The sequence below is a fragment of the Peromyscus maniculatus genome, chromosome 1 (genome assembly GCF_049852395.1).
Source record: "Peromyscus maniculatus bairdii isolate BWxNUB_F1_BW_parent chromosome 1, HU_Pman_BW_mat_3.1, whole genome shotgun sequence".
NCBI lineage: Eukaryota > Metazoa > Chordata > Mammalia > Rodentia > Cricetidae > Peromyscus > Peromyscus maniculatus.
This window is the reverse complement of record NC_134852.1, coordinates 154951801-154973128: the sequence shown is the minus strand read 5'-3', so window position 1 is coordinate 154973128 and position 21328 is coordinate 154951801. Positions and strand designations below refer to the sequence as shown.

The following is a 21328-nucleotide window of genomic DNA, read 5'->3' as shown; positions in this document are numbered from 1 at the left end:
AAGGACCACACTGGGGCTTTTCCCTGCCTCGAAGAGTCAGGTTTACCTTGCCCTGTCCGAGCCAGGGAGGGAAATGGATGCTAGCAAGGAAGACAAGCTGCTTTCTTACACACAGCGAGCGAGCGGTTCAGACCTGACCCAGCCACCCGGAGAAGTATGTCCCTTGAGCTCAGTCTACGAAACATTGACTGGAGGGGTCTGCCCGCCTGGCCCGCCCTCCATCCTGCTCCCCCAATTGCCACTGTCACTGGATTAGAGAAACTACCCTAAAGGAAGGTTTTTATACCCCACCATGATCAAGGGGCTGCCTGCCTGGTAGGAGAGAGGCTGGGCACCTGGTAGGCAGGCCCAGTGGGGAGTGGTTAGGGTCTGGGTGCCTAGGCAACCATGGGGCCAGGACTCAGAAGCCCAGGCCTCCTGAGGAGCTGAGGGCTGCATTTGAAAGCTTAGGGGCCACGTCTTCGGGTGGGGGTCACGCTTCTTACCTATCGATTTCTGCCTTCGCATCGTACCTCGAGGGAGGCCCAGAAATGGACCTTTCGGGCTCCCAGGGACCGTGGGCGTCATTACAGCAATCCCTTGGCGCTCGTACACGGACTGCAAACCAGAGAGCCAGGTGAGGTGCATCCCTGGGGGCCCCACCCACGGTGACAGGGCCAGAAGACAGCTCTGGGAGCAGTAGGCATCAGTCACCATGGCTTCCTCAGACCATGCCCTCCCCACACTTCATTTAGCTCCTGCAGATGTGATGCCAGCATGTCCAGCTCGAGGCACCATACTCTGCTGGGACAACATTCACCAGGCCAGAACAACTCTGGGAGAATGGGGCCAGAATGACTTGGCCCATGGGGAAAAAAAGCACAGTGTGGTAGGCAGTGGGGTCTGATCCAGGCCATGCTTCCTTGTGACTTGGGTCAAGTCCTCAGCTCGGATTCTGTTTCCCTCTTCCAGCTACTATGGGTGTGGCCGGGTGCCAGGACCTGTGCGAATGAGTAGGATGCCTGACCTGTCACCTGGGGAGAACTGCCACGTGACCCTGGAGTGTGTCACAGAGACTGCAGCGGGCCCTGTCCCTCCCGTGGCCTGAAGGTGGACTCTCAGAGCGCTCCTCTCTGCCCCGTCACAGCTGGCACACCGATGCATGCTGTTTTGCCTGCCAGCCTGAGATGGTTGGCCCAGTTATGCTCCCCAGCCTCAGGAGGGACTTGGAAAAGTTCGGACGCTAAGGCTCACTAGGAACATGTTTGTGGGTGTACTCTGACGGGCTCACCTGGGCTTCAGAGCCTCTACCCTAGAGCCTGAGGTTGGGGAGGTAGGATACTGGCCCTGGGGAGTCCAAGAAGTGCCTCAGGGGGCTGTCACGTTGGAAGAGTATCAGGGTGGAGAGTGGGTATGCTGAAGGCTAGGGCGCCACCTATCGGCCTCTGACGAGGAAGAGGGCTGAGGCGCACATTCGGACCCCGGCAGCATCTATTTTATTGCCGATCATTTAAAACACCTAGCAAATTCATGGCAACTGTGGGTGTTATTGTCTAAAAGGACTGGGTTAAACCAAGTTAATCTGAAAGTGAGTCAAAGAAAATACTCAGCTACGTGGTGGGACAGTTAGTGCTCAGGCCTGGCAGTGGACTGTGATGGGGACCAGAAACCAGAGGGAGGCATCAAGGGGTTTGAAGGCCTCACCTTTGTCCAGGACTCACCCCTGGCTCCTGAGCAACTTGTCACCTCTCTTCTGGGAGTGCCTTTTACTCGGGGGTAGGCGGGCATAGCAACAGCACCTGCTGTGAGCTGGCACCCAGTGCCTCCCATGTACAATGAAACCCGGTACACCAAGCAGTTTCGAGTCTAAGGATGCTGTCAACCCACCTCAGGGCATGTGCCAAGAGTTTATGTAGAGGACTAGTGTGTGAGGCTCTAGGCAGCAAGGCGCACTGTCTGAGGAGCACTCCCACAGCCCCGATGCCCGTGGTCTCTTGGTGGGGCACATGGAGGGACACCCTCAATGTTTGGGACTCTGGGTAAACCCAGGAAAAGACGGCATGCAGGAGTGGTGAGATTTGCACTTCAGCCTGGCCATCGACTCACTGCAGATCTGTGCTGGATCAGAGTGCTCGCCCATGGAAATGGGCTCTGAACCTATGCAGAGAGGGCTTTGAAGGCCAGCTGCTGAATTGGCCTGCCCTCGCATGTGGAGCCCTCTGCCTGCCCACCAGCCGGGCCAGCCCAAACCTGACCCAGTCCCACTGACTCACATTCATATCGGAGGCTGCTGGGAAGCACCGGCTGGTGGGCCGCTGCTTGATGGTTGCCACCCTCGGTTCGATGGCTACGTTCTCTGCAGTCCTGGAGGGCTTGGAGGCTGGGACTATCTCTTCAGGTTTATCTAGAAAACAAAGTAAGGGGTGGAGCGGCTTAGTCTCATGGTACTTTGGGGGGTGGGCTGGCTCAGTTAGGAGAATGCAGGCACGCAGCCACTGGTCATGTGCCTGGAGTAGCGGGTAGGCTGTGGCATGGGGAACAAGCATGCATCTCTCCCCACTCCACATATCCTACCAAGGCACCACCACGTGTCCCAGACCTCGCCTGCCTGAGGTGTGTACACTGGACAAAGACAGCAGGGGACCTCAGCATCTCAGCCTTCCCCTTTAGAGAGCTCTATACCACCCAGGACCTGGGACTTGTCATCTTCAGGTCTGGCAAATGGGACTTGTTACTGATGGGGTCAATTTTGGAATTACTATTATTACTTTGAGCCAGGGTCTCATTGTGTAGCTCAGGCTGGACTTTTTAAAAAAGATTTATTTATTATGTATACAGTGTTCTGTCTGCATGTATGCCTGCAGGCCAGAAGAAGGTGTCAGATCTCACTACAGATGGTTATGAGCTACCATGTGGGTGCTGGGAATTGAACTCAGGTCCTCTGGAAGAACAGGCAGTGCTCTTAACCACTGAGCCATCTCTCCAGCCTGGCCTTGAACTTCTATTTCTCTTATGCAAGTCTTTTGAGGGTTGAGTTTACAGGCCTGTGCCACCAGGTACGTACGTACACACACACACACACACACACACACACACACACACACACACACACTCATAAACATTCATAAATGTGGTCCTTTTTGTAACTAAACACAATTTCCAAGACAAGCAACCTTCACCAAGGCTGGAATGTGGTCAGTAAGACTGTGGTCAGTAAGCCAGGCAAGATGGCAGAAACCCCAGACCTCTGAGCCCATGCTGCATAGGGAACTTTTCATTTATTCTCCCCATGCTAGAACATTCCCAGGTCTAGAAAACAAAAACCAAAGCTTTAGGCGTCCTGGAAAATGAAAGAAAAATTGTTTTCTAAAACTTGAAAACGAAAGCTCATCCTAGAATGACCCTGTTGCCTAGTTTAGTTGAAAGACAATTGAGGTCCTGAAACCAGGCACAAGGCTTTGTCTAGAGTTATCAGAACACAGGGACCCCATTCCCTGAAACCCACAGTCAGAGTCCCTCAGTCCCCAGAGGCACTTGGGGAAAAGGTTCTGCCTGTTCCAGGCTGTGTTTTTGCAGGATGCCCTGGGCCAGGATGAAGCTTATGGGGAGCCGTGCCTGTGGACACCTCCCACACTGGATCCTTTTTGAGGTACAGGAGATGTTAGCTTCTAGAACATTCATTGTACAAGCCTGAGTCCTTACAGGCAAGCTTTGCCCATTCTGGGGTCTGATGGCTCCCTGTTTAGTGAACACAGGGTGGTAGAACTACTAAGCTATCCACAATACTACTTGGCAATGGTGCTTTATCAGGAGAAGCTGACCCACTGGCTAAGTCCCCAGAGCTACAGTAGTGTTCAGCATTCAGCATGAAGCAATGTTTTCTGAGCAGGCAGGCCAGAGCCAAAATACCCTTGAGGAGGACTCAAGAGGAAGTGGGTGTGTTGGGGCTGGGGGCAACGGAAGTATCCACCAGGGACTCTCTGACATCCTAGGAAGACAGCTGATTCCAGACCAGTGTTGATTCTAGCAGTCCACAGATGATGGCTGTAGTCCAAATGCGGCCCATGCCAGGTCCTGCATAGCCTCGGAGTCTTTCACAGGTGTGAAGAGTTTTAAAAGGGACAAAGATTGTAGGCGTGACCTCAGGCCTTCAGACCCATGCAGTCTCAGGTGCTGTCTCTTCATGGACGACTCCGACGTCTGGACCTGCAGGCTCACCTGTCACAGGCCTCTTCCTGGGCTAGAATCCGGCCCTCAGGGATTGGTCAGGCAATTGCTTGGCTCCTGTCACCAGGGTCTGTGGAGATACTTGCAGCTCAAATCACCCATGTCCCCCAGCTCCTGAGTCATGAAGCCCTCATCTTAAACCAAAGCTTTACCCGCACTCTCCTGGGCCTGGCCATTTCCACTAGACTGTCTGTCACCCGTGGCCATATCTTTTTACCACCCATCCACACCTGCAGTGGACTGCTTCCCGCAGTGTGCTACAGGCCGTGTCCACCTGCCTCCTTCTCTGCTGTCTTCCTCCAGGGGTCCAGGCTGGCTTTTATGGCTGAGATAGAACTTGTTTCTATACCACCTGCCTCCTTCTCTGCTGTCTTCCTCCAGGGGTCCAGGCTGGCTTTTATGGCTGAGATAGAACTTGTTTCTATGTAGTCCCTACTGCCCACCTGCCAGCTGGGCGGATGCTTGTGTGGCCTGCTTTGGTGAGCCAGCCAGGACACACTGGCTTGATCTGTGCCCCCACACCATATTCCAGCTCTCTTGGTACTGGTCATTTGGCTCAGCTTTAGCTGAGGTGAACCTCACAGTCTGTTCTTTCAAGGAAGGAGTTGAGATCTCTCTAGCACAGGAGAGCTATGTCCCACCACTGCATTGGGCGCCAGGCAGGGGACACTGGAATCACTCTAGAAACTACTTTCCTCTCCTCTGTGGTGTCCACAGAGGCTGAGCCTGGGGACACAGCATCCTGAGCCTGGAATGTGGGTCAAGTGGAGGCCATTGAGTGACAAAAGGAGGGACTGGGTGTGTCACATGGAGAGCTCTGGAGACCTGCAAGAATCTAGCCACCTCTAGCTCGTGTGCAAACCTCGAAATGTGAAGGCCCCCTCCTGGCTGTGGGGGTAGCCCAACCTGCTCACCCTGTGAGTGCTGGGCTAGGACTATCTAGTAGAGGCGTAGATGAGATTCAGGAAGCTCCTGGTTTTCCTGCCCCATAGATTTGGCCTTTGTTGAATTTAATGGCTGCTAGGCAAGGGAAGATTGTGGGCCTCAAGATCCCTTGGAACGTCAGACGTAAGATGCACAGGGCCACAGTCCTGGTAAGAAGGCCCTGGGCACAGGCTCAGCATGGGGAGGGAGGTAGTTGGCCAGAGTCCGCGGTGTAAGGTCGGGGTACATGGAGAGCAAAGGACACAAGAGGAACACACTCATGCTGAAGAGCCACGGAGTCACTGAGAATCTTCTTGTCAGGGGCCGGCAGCGTGTATGTTCCCACTGGTGACACGTGGGGTCTATTGCCTGGCGTGTGAGTACCTGTGGCATCTCCACATGCCCAGCAGGAGTGGGCAGTAGGCTGTGATGTGAGAATTGCAGGGCCTTGGGTAAGTGTCTCCCATGACGGTCCGGACCCTGTGGGGCTTTGAAGCTTCATCCCGATTCCCATGGCTGTGGGAAAGGCACTGTCTTTCACAGAGACACAGTTGGAGGGTGCTCCTGTAGGGGTCACCAGAGTCACCCACCTCACTTAGCTGACTGCAGAACAGTGGGCATTCTTGTGGAGTCAGTAATGCGGCAGTGCTGGTGGGGCTATGTCTTGGGGAACACCCCCAGGAACCTTGAACGTTGGCCTGGCCTCTTGAGCTCTTCCATCTCCCTTAGGAACTGCTTTATGAATTTGTCAGGCCCAGGGCCCCTGATCTTCTAGCATCAGTGCTGTTGGTGGGAGTCAGGTGACAGACGGGTTTTTATCTTGTTCCTTAGATTTGCTGCAGACTTGACCTCACAGGCTCCATCTTTGAGATCTTATTGACAGGAAGTAAAAGTTTTTAAGGAAACTGTTGAGATTGCTGACTCCTGAGGATGAGGCTTAATTTCCAAAGGCCTAGAACTGGAGCTGTGTAGATGGCTGAGGAGGTCAGGCCCTTGCAGGGCCAACATGAGGTCTTGGTGACTGGATATACCTGTGCAGACACACATGAAAGCTGTCACGGTACACAAAACAGCCCAGCCCTGAGCTGAGTTCTCAGTCTCAAAGCAAGCTTATGGTCTCTCACAAGGCAGATGTGTTGCCCATGGGCTATAAATTGTAGACTTCCAGGAACCAGAGAGGGAGAGGTGGCAGGTTTGTCAGGGTCCCTGAGGTGGCTTGTAGTCACATTTCTCAGCAACACTTGCCCTGCCCATTACCACATCTCGCAGCCTGTGGGTTTGCCTGGGTCAGAGGCAGCCCCAGAAGTTGGAGGAGGGAACACTGGAGGGTATGTCCAGTGTCCTCAACCTGGGGCACCTGCTGCTTTCCATGTGACAGTCAACCAGATGTCATGGCTGCGTGGGAAGAAGTCCCAAAGTGCTGGGGGAGGGAAAACAACCCCAATGGCCAAGGCAAAGGAAGAGCTGGAAGCAGTCGAACACTGCTGCCCACTGCACAGTCCCCAGGGGAGCCCTCCGGGCAAGTCTGACCTCCCGGGAAGCAAACAGAAGCCCTGTTGAGGTCTTCTGTCCCCTGGTCAAATGCGTGGTGATGATGCAGCCAGGGCCCAGAGGTCAATCCCTGGTCAGAGCAGGGCCCCCGTCGTCTCTCATGTACTACCTAGGATCTTTGTGGGAGACCAAGATTAGGTGTTCCAGAAGCATCCATGAAAAGAGATCCATGGATGCTCATGGCATCAGAGATAGCTGGCGATCTGTCTGTTGCCAACCACCATGCTCTCTCTTTGGTGTCTCAGAGCCAGTGGCCTCTGCTCCCTCTGCAGGGTGAGATAGCAACACAGTGCAGGCTTCCTCAGCAACACTGCTATCAGAAGAAAAGCCAAAATGTCACATCATCACCCGAGCCACCAGCGGGCTGCCTCCTGTCTGCTCCCAGGCAGTGGAGTGTGGATATGTAGCTTGGGCCCCTTGGACCTGTAGACTCCAAGCCTCATGCCTGGGAAGGTCTGTATGCTTTGTCAGAGGTGACAAGCAAGGTTGGAGGTCATGGTCACACAACCTGTCCCACCACTCACTCTGCCTGGTGGCCTCCATCTCTACTCTCACCTCGGCTGCCCTGGGTTGTTGTGTCTGTGCTGGTTGGCCACAGCGACTTTTCTCACCATGGGGTACTAGGTCAAAGAGCTCAGGGAAAACCCAGGGTCTCTAAGCTGGTGTGGCCGGTGGGGTGGAGCCAAGGTTGAGATTGCCTCACTCTATTTGAGAAAGGTCTCATGTAGCTCAGGCTGGCCTGGAACTTGTGATCTTTCTGCCTCCCAGGTCCTTAGTGCTAGGCAGGCACCATCACACCCAGCTGAGGCTTCTAACTTCCCGCAACCTCCTGGGGACAGCTTAAAAGGACAAAAGTTTGTCCTCTCTCTGTTCTGGAGCTGGACATCTGTGGTTAGGGTTAGGAGGAGAAGAGCCTTGCTTCTGGGGGCCCCAGTAGTCTAACGCTCCATAGCTTGCCTTCTCTTTCCATAATTACACCAGCCGACGGTTTCTTTATGGCACTCCTAACCTGGTGTGACCTTGTCTGGGCTGCATCGGGAAAGACCTTATTTCTAAGTGTGATCTAGTTCATGGTTTCTGGGTAGACAAAGACTTGCAGTGGGTGGAGCCACTCTTTAGCTCAAGGCAGCTGGGGAGACGAGATTCTTCTTTCATTCTACATAGCCTCCCTGGAGTATACCCCATTCCAGGTAGGCAGTCCTCCCAGAGAGCCTGGACAGGCATCAAGAGGGGCTGGAGCCATTGCTGGGTACCTGCCCCACTCAGGCACCATGCCCATGCTGCTCCAAGCCTTTCATGGCAGGTCCTAGCCTACCAACTGAGCAGAAGTACCAAGTTGGCACGGGCTTCTGTGGGGTGAGGTGAGGAACGCAGGGCATCCTCAGTCCCTTTCCTCTGGCTGGGCTGTGACCAGTGGTCCCTTTGGCATCTACCTGCCCACCCCTACCTGCTTCAGCTTCAGGTTGGGGCATTTCTTTTCAACTGTTTTTTTTTCTTCCTGCTGTTCGCATGGAAGGCATTTCCCACTGTCTGAGACTCTCTATCTCTGAGTGGATTCACCTTGTGCTGGCCAAAACCTCTGTCCCCAGCTGTTGCAACACGTCCATTGGGTGGTGCCTTCAGACAGGCGCTTGCCGGCCCAGATTCCACCTTTTTGACAATGGGCTTCTCTTCACCAGCTCTGATGGGGCACCCTGGACCTTGGGAGCCCACAGTGGCACGCCTCTTCTGACAGGCCAGAGTTGGATTTGCCTTTTGCTGATGGTGGTGGTGCTCATATTATAATGTAACTATAGGACCCCTGGGAAGAAGGGCAGTCTTAGCCTGGACATGAGCCAGCCACACCCTTGACATGGGGAGAACCCCAGAGAGCCTGCTGGGATGTCCTGTACTGCCTGACACGGTGAAGGCATGGATTCTGCAAAGAAGGCTGTTGGCCTGAGGTGGCAATGCTGGCAGCTCCAGGGTACCTGTCCTGCCCTGAGGCCGATCCTGCGGGATTCAGGCACTCTTGACCCCCATTCAGCATCCAGGATGCTAGGTCCACACCAGGCCTCAGACTGAGGGCACCAACCATTAGGGACCACCCCCAACCTCATCAGAGACCCTCTCAGCCTTGGGGAACGATGTTTCAGCGTTGCACTGTTGGGTCACAGGTCACACTTGGCTCAGTGTTGGGGAGTCATGAGCAGTCAGGCGTATCCATCTGTAATAGGGTGCTTCTGAGGGGGGCAGGGCTCTGCCTAGTCACTCATAAGACTTGTCATGCCCGCTCCCCTCTTAGGGGAGCCTGGGGACAGGCAGCTCCCTCCTTCCCCAGGGTGGAGGGGAGCTGAGTGTTGGAAGAGGAACGAAGCCTGGTTTCCCTCTTGCCTGCTCCCCTGGCTGTTTAGTGGCTGGGCAGCACACGGGGATGTCTCTGACCAGCCCCCCAGAAGAGGATTCACGGCATCTGCAGCCAGGCAGGCACAGTAAGAGGCATCAAGGATCCTGGCCGCTTCGTCAGCATGTTGATGTGGACACAGATCAGGGGGACTTACAGATAGGTCGAGGGAGTCACAGACAGAAGCCAAGCAGACCAGACAGACCAGAACAGTGTACATCCCCGGGAGGGGAGGGGCCCTTGGGTATGACCCCCAAATATGGAAGACGACACAAGGCTCACAGCACACTCTGGACTTCACATGACTGTCACGAGGGGGTTTCTCTTCTACCGGGCAAGAGCATGGGGACAGACACTTCCCTTACCCTTCTTCTTCCGGACTGAGGCTTGCAAACAGAAAGGGAAGCGCATGAGCCAGCCACGGTGGCAGCGCCCTCCCATAGTGGCCCACACCCGGGGTCTCACTCAGTTCGGTGATTATGGGACATAGGTAGGGGAACTAGTGTGGAGACCACCAGGAGTGAGGGGCAGGGGTCCAGAGTGGCCCCCACAACTTGCCCTTGGTTGCTCTTTCTGCCTTGTCCTGCCTGGATCTCCTTTGTGGTGGCGAAGGGGCTTTCTTACTTTGTCCCCAGCAATCCACCAGCACTGCACGGGTGGGACTGAACTTCATGAGGTGGGACAGGAGGGCAAGTCTGCCTTTAGAAGGACATGGAGGCCCTGGGAGCTGGAGACCCTGGGAGCTAGAGGGAGCCCCTTTCCAGTGAGCTCCCAGAGAACATGGCAGCAGCCCTTTCTGTAGAGCAGGCTGGCCTTGGCTCATTGTAAGCGGGGCAGACATTCGGTCATGGGGACACAATTCGAATGTTCCCAGTGGGATGTTTGAAGGCATATGATAGGGTCAGGGGCACGGCTGGAAGGAGAGGATGGGTGGGCACTCCAGATTCTGGGTGGAGAAGCATTCCTGTGTCAGGGTTCCCTCTTCTAGAAGACTGGCAATTTGAGGTGAGCTTCAGATTCTAGCCCCAGGGAGGACAGTGATTGGCATGAACAAGGGGATGGGGGGCTGCTCTATGCTGGTGGGGACCCGTTGCTGGCTATTAGTGACATCCTGGCAGGACACCACCAGGAGCTACTAGTGTTGAACCTAAGAGGTTGTTTCTGTGCCAAGGGCCACCCTCACCAGCACTATCCCTGTTCCTCATGGGGCTAGGGCTTCCCCTCACTGTCTCTGTGGCTCAGAGCCATCCTCTCTGCAGAAGTCCCCTGGCTACCTGGTGGCACCTGGGTGACACTTAGGATGTGGTTCTTAGTCCACGTCAGAGTCATTCCTTTTCTTAGTGGTCCCAATGGCTGATAGTTCCCCTGCCCCATCTGCCTCCAAGGGGACAAACGGCCAAGTCTGTTTAATGAGGACCTTTTAGAGTTCTGGGTGTGCTGGGACTCTCTGAGGAGTCCCCGAGGGCAGGCCTTCAGTGGCTGGAGCAAGCTGGAGGACAGGCTGAGGTGAGGTCAGTGAGGGTGCCCAAGGCAGCAGGGATGCTGCTGCAGGGCCAGCGAGGCTGCTTACCTTTGTCCACTAGTGAGAGGCCCAAAAAGTCAAAACAAAACAATGTTAGATAAGCAGAAGAGAATGTCAGCCCCACCCCTCTAGATCCCATGGAGTCCCTCACTAGAGACGCCAGGCCAAGTGTGAAGCTGTAGGGCATGCAGGAGAAGGGGCCGGGATAAGCAAGCCGGCAGGAGGCTGTGCATGGGCTGGGCGTCTCTGAGGGCAGCAGGGTGAGGTGGCCTTACCGAGTTCCTCCAGCTCCGCCGTCATGGACTTGGAACGCAGGGTAAGGGCCGTAGTTGGAGCCCTCTTTGGAGGTGGGGGAGCTTGACGGGTAGGCAAAAGCAGAGTCGGTGTGAGAACCACCACAAGGCCCCACCGCTCCTATACCCCACCCCGTCCTATACCCTACCCCATCCTATACCCCACCCCATCCTATACCCCACCCCGTCTATAACCCACCCCGTCTATACCCCACCCTGTCTATAACCCACCCCGTCTATACCCCACCCCGTCTATACCCCACCCCGTCCTGTACCCCACCCCGTCCTATACCCCACCCTGTCCTATACCCCACCCATCCTATACCTCACCCCATATTATACCCCACTTAGTGCCCCTTACTTTTGGACACAGGAAGAATCTGGGAGGCAGTGACCCTCAAATCTGTGTTTGGGGGGCAGACTGACAGGTGGCTGTGGGGGATTGTCACGGTTGGGCTGCCATGATTAGCATCAGCCCTGGGTGCTCAGGATGGAGTAGGGTAGGTGCTCTGCAGTAGGGATGGGAACTACGGCTCTGGTCTGTCTGTGAGAATCGACTGTGACAGGGCACAGGCAGTGGGACATATGTGGCTTAGCCACTACCTGCGAGGCTGTCAATGGCAGGGACTCAGGCCTCGCTGGAGCGGGGGAAAGAGACCTGCTGGTGTCTAGGAAATGTCATTCCCAACCCTCGCACTACGGTCTCAGCTGTTTGCAACCCTCTCTTGCTCTTTAGTGTACTCTGGTGCAGCCACCTCTGCAGCCTCTCCTAGCTGTCCCTGGTACCTCTACACAGCTGTTTGGGGGACAGCTGGCTAGAAGGCAGGGGCAGCTGTCCTGTGCTTGGTTTCCTTTGCTGGCCCAGCTGTGGCCTCCCTCAGGAGAATGGTGACTCAGGCTCAATGTCATGCCTTGGTCACAAACTTAAGTGATACCCCATTGCCTTGGCTCTCAGCTGAAAAGAGGCTGTTCTCTTTCCCTGTGGCCTCTGCTCCCCCCTGCAGGGCGCCTTGAGGGATACACACCTTTCTTTCTGGCAGTATCATCAGGGTCTAGATTCCTGGTCACTGTGACGACCTTAAGGACGAGGTGATTTCCTCCCTGGCGGATCATGTTCACCACCTGCCGGTGGCCCACCTTGACGACATTTTCATTGTTAACCTGCAGGAAGAGAGGTGCGGCAGGTCAGCAACATGTAAGAGGAGGCGGGGCTGGTGAGGCACGTGCTGCCGCCACCCTGTAGGAGACTAGGGGGACTTTGGTCTTTGTGCATGAAAATTTGCTTTGAGGAGGTCAGCATGTGTGCTGCTGTGGCTGCAGAGGCCACCACACCACGAGGGCACCCTCTACCAGGACTGGTGGATTCTACTTAACACAATTCTCAGGAGCTGTCCAGATCTCCAGGGCTGGGTCCAGCAGCAGCGAGGCAGAAACCTGGCCCCCAATTGCTTCTCCTGTGTTTTGGCCCATTGTCTTTAGGCTCCACCCCCCCTCCCCCCACTGAGGTGGAAAAGCTTGACTTTACAAGGTATTAAAAGAGATGACGATTCTGCCCTGGCACTTCTGGGAAGAGGGAAGACTGCCCCAGTGCTCCTGGGGTAGTGGAGGCGCTCACTTGAACCCCAATGTTGCTTCTGTGAGCAGAACCCTGAGGGTCAGAAACTCTGGGTTTTCAGAACCAGGCCCTCTCCTTCTATCCCCAAGGAAGAAGCAGACACAGATTCAAGCGGAGGTGGGGCTTGGCATCAGCCCCTTAGTCAAGCTAAGTCCCACAGCAGACCCCCAGGCCTTGTCCCCAGAAGAAAGCCAGAGCTGCACAGATGGCAGGTGGGTCATTGTGAACATGCCTATCCCAACACTGTGCTTCCAGTCAAGATCACCAAGGGCCGAAACTTGCCCAGTAGTGATGGACACCATCTTAGCTACTGAAATGTAAGAACGCCGGCACTTTCACACACATCTCCAAGCCTCCACTCTTACACGGTGATCTGGGTGGGAGTGCAGGAGGCCCAGGGAGGGCCTCAGCTCTGTTACTTGTTTGGGAGCCATCCAGCCTCCCTGACCTCATCTGCGTGGACTTGTGACCACTGCCTTTGATTCTGTTGCTTTTGGAGTTCTAGAAGGGGACAGAATGGATCCTGCACAGTTCTGCTATCAAGGTGTCCATGGAACATCCACACAATCAATTCTGAATCCAGCCCTGGGCTGGGCTTTTGGGGTTCAGCTTTCTATCATAGCTAGGACTGACACCAAGCACTGACCCGTGCCCACCTTATGTAAAGGGAGTACGTTATGAACGGGATCTCTGCCAGCCCTCCTGAGCTGGGGGAGACACACTGAGCTGGCCCTGTTGACCATCTTCCCGCAAAGTCTATTGAACACAGGGGTGTGCCTGTCAGACAGACATGGACGTGAGGGCTGACATGGGTAGCTGAGAGACCTTCACTTGCCTTGGACCAAACTTGGAAAAAGTCAGTAGAAGGGGCCCCAAGTGTCACAAAGCAGCTAGAGCCTGAAGCATGCAGTCCTGGTGACACACACTTGTCATTAGACAAATTATGTCAAGGTGCAGAAGCTAAATACCAACTCTCCCAAAGAAGCTGAGCTGGGCCGAGGCTACAGGAGTGGAGATTATGGCTTCACCAGGTGTTCAGGGGTTTCTTATGGCTACAGGGGCTCAGCAAACTTTCCAGTCCCAGCAGTAACAACTGTCATGGCATAGACCACACCCCCAAACCCAAGTGGTTAGATCTCACCTCCGAGGTGACTGGGGCCTTTTCGACTTGTAATTGTGCTTGTCTTACTGCTGTGACAGAGCACTTGCCACAAGCAACTTAGGAAGGAAGGAAGGGAGGGAGGGAGGGAGGGAGGGAGGAGGGAGGGAGGGAGGGAGGAAGGAAGGAAGGAGGGAGGGAAGAAGGAAGGAAGGAGGGAGGGAGGGAAGAAGGAAGGAGGGAGGGAGGGAAGAAGGAAGGAGGGAGGGAGGGAGGGAGGGAGGAAGGAGGGAGGGAGGGAGGAAGGAAGGAGGGAGGGAGGGAGGAAGGAGGGAGGGAGGGAGGGAGGAAGGAGGGAGGGAGGGAGGAAGGAACGAAGGAGTTTATTTGGCTCACAGTTATTAGGGCCACAGTCCATCATGGTGAGTGAGTCATGGCGGTAGGAGTGTGAGGCCCACTACATTCACCGTCAGGGAGTGGAGAGATGAACACTGGTGCTCAGCTTTCTTTCTTTTTTTTATTAGTCCAGGACCCCAGCACATGGGATGGTGCTGTCCACATTCAGGCTGGCTCATCCCTCTTCAATTCCACTTATCTAGACATGTCCAGAGGTGTGTGTCCTAGGCGAATCTAGATCCTTCAGGCTGCCGGTACTAACCTCAGAAGTGCTCAGGTCACAAGGGTGACTTATGAATTGTAAAAAGGGCATGGGGGGAGGGTCTCTGGCCTGTCCCCCTGGGAGGGACCATCTAGGGCACAGCAGCCTGCTTGCCAGGATTCCCAGTGCCTTCCTCTCAGTCTCCAGAGCAGGGAGAAGAGAACCCGGCCTCCCCTGGCTGTGCATTTTATTACAGAACAGCTGCTGAACAGCCTGGGACACAACCCAGTGACCATCCGCGCTGTGCCACTCAGCCTGGAGCTGGCTACCACCCTTCTCTTGAGGCCCTTAGGAATCAGTGCTCCACCTGCCACCCTTCAGTTACACACAGGGCCCCGGGCCTCAGGTAGGAAAAGCGGCGTCCCTGTCAGCAGCTTCCCTGGGAGTGACCGGTGACGGGTGAAGGAACGCTGGAAGGCAGGGCAGGAGCTACGGTCCCCAAGTCCTGCAGAGGTGATGGAGCAGCCCTGACACACCCTTGCAAGGTCACTGCTGCTATGGAGGGAACTCAGAGAGTCGGGGACAATGGGAAATGCCACCCAGGCAAGGAGCAGGAGCAGGCCTTGTAGACAGGTCCGCTAGCTCCACCTCCCCCATTTTGTAAGGGTGTTATGGGAGCTTGGGCAACTTTTGGGCAGCTACATCGCTAAAAAAAAATTCTTCTCCTGGCACCGGTTCTCCTGACTAGATATTTTGGCAACCATTAACTGTCCATAAATACCCAGGGAGGGGTGTGGCCTTGCGATCCCCTCCCGCTAGCAATCCTAAACGGTCTATAAATTCTTGAGGGTAGGCAGGGAGTCATGAGCCCCTCTCCTCCCCCATGACGGGAAGCAAACGGGCCCAGTCATGGGCAGCCCTTGGACAGCTGCTGCCAGGTCCAGAGGGCAAGAACACGTCATGCCCTGAGGACAGCGTTACTTGACGGTGGGGTTTTCCAGGGACACAGGGATGTGGGTCCCTGAAGAGAGGCTTTCCTAGGAGCTGTCTGTCCAGGCTCCTTCCTTTTCTGCATTGGCCTCCATTCTCCCCGAGGCTTCAGGGCACTGTGCCTCCTCCCTTTCCCGCACTGAGGATGAGAAAGCCTGTCTGCAGGAACAGGGCTGATGTGTCCACGCCACTGTCACCCTCCACACTGGGCGAAGCACTGTCGGGTGTGTCATGGCACAGAGCCCCCCACCCCATGCGGGGCTGCAGAGTCCCAGAGCCTGCCCCCTGACTCAATCTCCCCTTGCAGCGGAAGATGAGGCACCCCCACCCCTCCAGAGAGACTGGCTTCTCCAGCTCCATGGAGTATGTATGGGTTTTGGCGTTTTCCTGCTGGGTTTCCATCCTGACTTGGCATGTATTTGCTCCACTATGCTCCATTTCTCCATTTTGGAGAGGTAATATATATATTCTGTGCCATTGTATGTCAGAAGCATGTAATTTGCTTTTTTGCTTTTTACAGGGGTTACAGTTAAGAGACTGCCTGGAGTCTCAGAAGAGGTTTTGGACTTTTAAACAGTGTTGAGACTGTGAAAGATCATAGGGACCTTTTGAAGTTGGATTAAATAAGTGCATTTTGCATTATATATGGCCAAGGGCCTATACAGGGCCATTTGGACACTTGGTTCCTGGTTGGTGTTACTACTTGGGGAGGTTTAGGTGGTGCGTCCTTGCTAGAGGTGGCAGGTCACTGGGGACGAGCTTTGAGACTGTACAGCCTCACGGCATTTCCAGTTTGCCGTCTGCTTGCTGTTACAGATGTTAGCTCTTAGCTTCCCACCCCTGCCATCATGCCAGCTGCTGGCTGCCATGTTTCCTGCCATGATGGACTCTTCACTTTTTGACACAGTAAGCCAAAATAAACTCTTCCACAGGTTGCTTTTGGTTATGGCACTTCACCATGAAAAGTAACTAATACTGCCATGGCTGTAACCCAAATGGAGGGATGCTGACCTTGTGCCCCTCCCTGGGTTCTTCATCCTCCCTCCTCTCTCCCTGCAGTCATGCAGGACTCAAATGCTCTCCCTGACTTGCAAAAACAAAAAACGAAAGCAAAAAAAAAAAAATAAAAAAAAATAAATAAATAAAAAAAAATAAATCAAACTTTGCACAGATTCTGCCCCAACCTTCACATATTACCGATGCAAGTATAACATGTCATGGACACATGGACCCTTCAATACAGGGACTCCTCACCAAGACCAGCTTCCAAAGATGATAGCCGCAAGAACCCAGGTGCATTTTCCTCCTTACCACAGCAGGGACAGAGGAGTCAAAAGTCTTTGCAGTCTCCCAGCCTACAAACAGGCCTAAAACAGTTTAGCCTGCAATGAATGTCTGGGGCCAGACGCAGTACTGCAATGAATGTCTGGGGCCAGACGCAGTCCCGAAAACAGATGGCTCATGTGCTGACAGGAGCCGAAGTGGGCAGGAAGGCTTGCTCTTCCCTCAGCTGCTCACATTTTAAGGCCTTGACCTGCAATTCTGGTCTGTTACCACCAGGGGGAGATGTGCATGTGCGTGCCACATGTCACACCAGTAAGAAGGCTCCAACAAGCCCTGAAGCCTTTTAGAGTTACCAATTTAGAGTAAACAAACAAACAAAAAAACCTGTTCCAAAAATCCAGTTACCCTCATGGAGGCAAATACATCCTTGCACACAGCCATGGAAGCATGGAGGCTGAATAAACCAAGCTACACAGCATTCAGTTGTTTTGTGACGAATAGGATCTTATACTCAATGAATTCTGGTCTTCCATCTGAATGTCCCTTAAATGTCAGAGTTGTGTGTGCGGACGGTGGACAGACACAGTACGAGGAGGCTTCCCGCTCAGTGCCCACTAAATTTTACCTTTAGAAAATTCTGCCCACATTGTTGACTCTCCTGGCTGTCTACTGTGAACTTTGATTTCGGCTCTCATCTGCCAAAGCCCACTATGGAAACGATGTGTCTAAGGAACCTCAGCTGGGTATCTCTTTTCCTTCATGCCCTCCCTCTGTGCTTTTAGCTCCGACTCTCGGGATATATTTATATCAACATTTTAACAAGACCAACATTTGCTATTCCTCTTGACTGTGTGATAATCTACCCACACTTAAACTGTACACTCTGACTTGATTGCTTTGTCATCTCCTGTATGTTTTCCCCACCCTGGAGCAAAATAATTTTTTTTATTGGTTTAATTTTCTATGTACTTAACAGTAATTCAAATCCAAACACTTCCCTAATTCAGTAAACCCCATTTCACGGTCTTCAGATCCATGGGGTTTTACATTTGTCATGAAGAATTGTCTTCTGGGGTCTTCCTGTTGGTCGGTTTTTTGATACCGGGTCTCACGATGTATCCTTGGCTGGCCTGAAGCTCACTATATATACAGCTTGGGCTGAACTTGATATGGGTGATTCTCCTGCTCCTGCTTCTTGAGTGCTAGAATTCCAAGTATGTGCTACTACTCCTCTCTTGAGGACTTCTGATTGGTACTGCATAGTCAAGATTCAGTGTTTTCCAGGCTAGTCTAAGGTCCAGGTCAGCCTAAGGTCCCCCTTCCACCATCCCTGGGTGCCCTCTGACCCTCATGCTGGAAGCCTTGAATCTCAGACTCCGGGTGTGTGAGTGGTTTATTTGGTTTAAAACTCCTTTTTTTTTTTTTTTTTTTTTTTTTTTTTTTTTTTTTTTTTTTAAAGTGACGTTTCCCAATATAGCAATTTGGAGATGATTTTTGGCATACTGACCTTTGACCCTCAAACTTGATCAGTAGCTTAGCTAGGTATAAAACTAGAAGATGGGGGGGGGGTAAGATAAAGTAAGCCCCTAATTCTTCTTCTTCTTCATGGGACAGCTGTGGAGACTGGAACACCACAATCCCCACCCCAAACCAGAATGAAAGAGAAGGCAGTGTTACAGTGTGAACAAGGCAGGCAGGCTCTGGAGGGGAGTTGGGAGCAGGTGCAGTGTGGGCCACCTGCAGCCCTGACAGCAAGTGCAGCCGCCCCGGGCTGGAAAACCAGAGGGCAGAGCTCAGGGTGGCCACGGGGGCCAAAACAAGGCCGAGGCCCAGCAAGAAGGGGTGAAGGGTCAGTTGCATGTTCTCTTTGTAAACTCTCCCCAGATCTCAGGCTGACTGTGTGAACTGTGTGTGTGTCAGAGCCTTAGAGCCACCTGCCGGAAGGCTGAAAGAAACCAGATGGAACTGTGAGTGTGGCTACTACAAGCCACACAGAAGAAGACGTCAGAGTCCAATTGAGCTGGCCGTCAGCGCCAATGAAGACATCCAGGAACTGTAAGAGAGTCCAGAGTCACTACATCCCAAGTGTCACAACATTCAGGGCACAATTCAAACCCACTTGAGAAGCACAGATGACCCAGCATTGGAACTGTCACACAGGATGTTAGCATCGTTATTACAGTGCTTCACTGGGTGGGCTTGACAGCAGACTGGAAATGAGTCAGAGGAGAAACAGTGAAGAGTCAGAAGAAGACGGATTTTAAAAAATGAGCAGAGACTTAAGGATGCTCAGAGCATCAGCCAATGGCTTAACATGAAGGTAATGCAGGGTTCTGAAAGAGGAAATGAGAATCGTAGAAGAGAAAGAAGTCAGAAACCACACACACACACACACACACACACACACACACACACATATACACACGGTTAAAAATGTCCCCGGTTTAGTGAAGGATGTAAACACGCAGGTTCAAGAGATGCTGTGAGTAGAGCTGGGCCATGGTGGCTCATACCATTAATCCCAGCACTCAGGAGGCAGAGGCAGGCAGATCTCTGTGAATTTGAGACCAGCCTGGTCTACAGAGTGAGTTCCAGGACAGCCAGAGCTACTCAGAGAAACCCTGTCTCAAACAAAACAAAACAAAACAAAAACAACAACAAAAAAAACAAAGAAAGAAAGAAAAGAAATTCCATGAGTTTTGAACTGCAAAGCGAGTCCAGGCACATTACAGTTAGCCCACTGGAAGCTGAAGGCAATGTGGACACATTAAACCAGAGAAGAGCGATGCTTCAAACGACTTTATATCAGAAACCCGACAGGCCAGAAGTCGGGAGACAGTGTCGCCGACACTCAAAGGACTGACTCTGTTGAAGGCGTCGCAGAGAATGAAGGCTGACTGAGGAACAGAGTCAACTGCTGTCTGTAGAGCTATGTGTCCTCCGAGGCAAAAATAACAGTGGTGCGGGGGGTGGAGAGGGGGTGCGGGGGGGGGGGGGGATAGGCTATGAAGGTGCAGCTTTAGACACAGGACAATCAGCAGAAAGGAAGGCAGCTGAGCCCGTGCAGCCCCCAGACACACAAAACTGGAACACAAACTAGGGGAGTTTTATGTCACATGTGTACTGAACACCAAGGAGTGCCTGTGACCTGAGAACCACCACTGCCAGACTAGAGAGAGAGAGACAGCTAAAGCCTGTTGGCAAATCGAAACAGAGTTCCAAGATCAGGTAAGCCAAAATACGGCAGAAAGGGGAGGCAAGATGGAAGATCAGTGATGCAGACAGCAAACCCCAGATCAGGATGAAACGGTGGTAATGACATCAATGTCACTGGGATAAGACTCCCGCTCACAAGCAGTTCTAGCCAGGCATGGCGGCGCACACCTTTAATACCAGCACTCAAGAAGCAGAGACAGACGGACCTTTATGAGTTACAGGCCTGTCTCAAAAATCAAACAAACAAACAAACAAAAAAGTAAACATAAAATGGATTAAAAAATTTAAAAAAAAGATCTAAAATGCTATTCATAGGTTTTCTTTTAAAAAGGACTATTTTTAATTATGCGTGTATGTATATGTATATGCACTGACTACAGATTCCAGAAGAGGGCATTGCATCCTCTGGAGCTGGAGGGAGCTGCCCGACATGGGTACTGGAAACTCAGTTTAGATCCTCTGGGAGAGCAGCAAGTGCTTTTAATTGTTGAGCCCTATCTCCAGCCAGTTCCTGTTCTTTCAATATAAAGACACTAAGAGGTCAAAAGGAAGCGAGAACCACAGTGCAAGGATGGATGGAGGCTGCGTAAGTATCCACAAAACAGCCTCCACCAGGCAGGAATGCCGTGCAGCTGTCCTGAACCTGTCAAATACGATGTTACGAGATGTGACCCAGAAACTCTACACCAAGGCATACACCCAGAAATATGAAAAGCAGCTGCACACACAGGAAGGCTGTGTACAGAGGTTCCTGCGGGGCAGGAGATTGCTTCTTGGGGCAACACCTTGTTCTACAATCTTACTGTGCTAATGGTAGTACAACTGAAAATTAAAATTCAGTGGGCCAAGGTTTATGTTGTGTGAATTCTACCTCAAGCTTTTGTCAGTGGGCGGGAGAGGTGGCTCAGGGTTAAGAGCACTGCCTGCTCTGGCAGAGGACCCAGGTTTGGTTCCAGCACCCGCATGGTAACTCACAACCATCTATAACTTCAGTTCCGGGGGCTCTGATGCCCTTTTCTGGTCTCCATGGCACTGCATGCACGTTGTGCAGATAGACATGCAGGCAAAACAGCCATGCACGTGAAATAAAGTAAATCTTAAAACGGAAGAAAGCATTTCGGGAAGTAAAGACGGAAAGGTGTCAAGGCAGCGATAAGCATGTGTCTAATAACAAAGACTCCACACGTGTAAACTTTTGCACAAATAGAGCTCTGCCACCTGCACACACAGCAGGAAGTGCCAACACCCTGCACACTAATCCTCTCCTCTAAAGCTGAGACCAAATGCCTGACAGAACCAGTATAAGGAGGAAGGGATTATCGCGGCTGCGGTGCAGGGGTGCAGTCCACCATGGCAGGGAAGGCATGCCCGCAGGAGCCCGAGGCGGGTGGTTGCGTTGCATCCACAGTCAGGAAGCAGAGAGACCAATGTGGGTACTCACTTTTTTCCTTTTTTTTTTTTTTTTTTTTTTTTTTTTTTTTTTTTTTTTTGCTTTTCGAGACAGGGTTTCTCTGTGTAGCTTTGGAGCCTGTCCTGGAGCTCACTCTGTAGCCCAGGCTGGCCTTGAACTCACAGAGATCCACCTGGCTCTGCCTCCCGAGTGCTGGGATTAAAGGGGTGCACCACCACCACCCAGCTCACTTTTTT

The 21328-nt window shown here is 52.9% G+C and overlaps 1 protein-coding gene across 6 annotated transcripts in view; it reads right to left on the bottom strand.

The window, feature by feature from the left end:
* Positions 1–21328, bottom strand: part of Shank2 (SH3 and multiple ankyrin repeat domains 2) — a 470619-nt gene that overhangs the window by 18722 nt on the left and 430569 nt on the right. For 4 of the 6 annotated variants that reach the window (XM_076555951.1, XM_076555924.1, XM_076555936.1 and 1 more), the window contains 4 exons: positions 11905–12040; positions 10862–10942; positions 2253–2383; positions 486–597 (listed from right to left, as the gene is read on the bottom strand). In XM_076555951.1, the coding sequence (XP_076412066.1) occupies positions 486–597; positions 2253–2383; positions 10862–10942; positions 11905–12040 (460 nt within the window). The remainder of the gene's footprint in view (positions 1–485; positions 598–2252; positions 2384–10861; positions 10943–11904; positions 12041–21328) is intronic. The other 2 variants (XM_076555928.1, XM_076555943.1) reach the window with 1 other exon arrangement.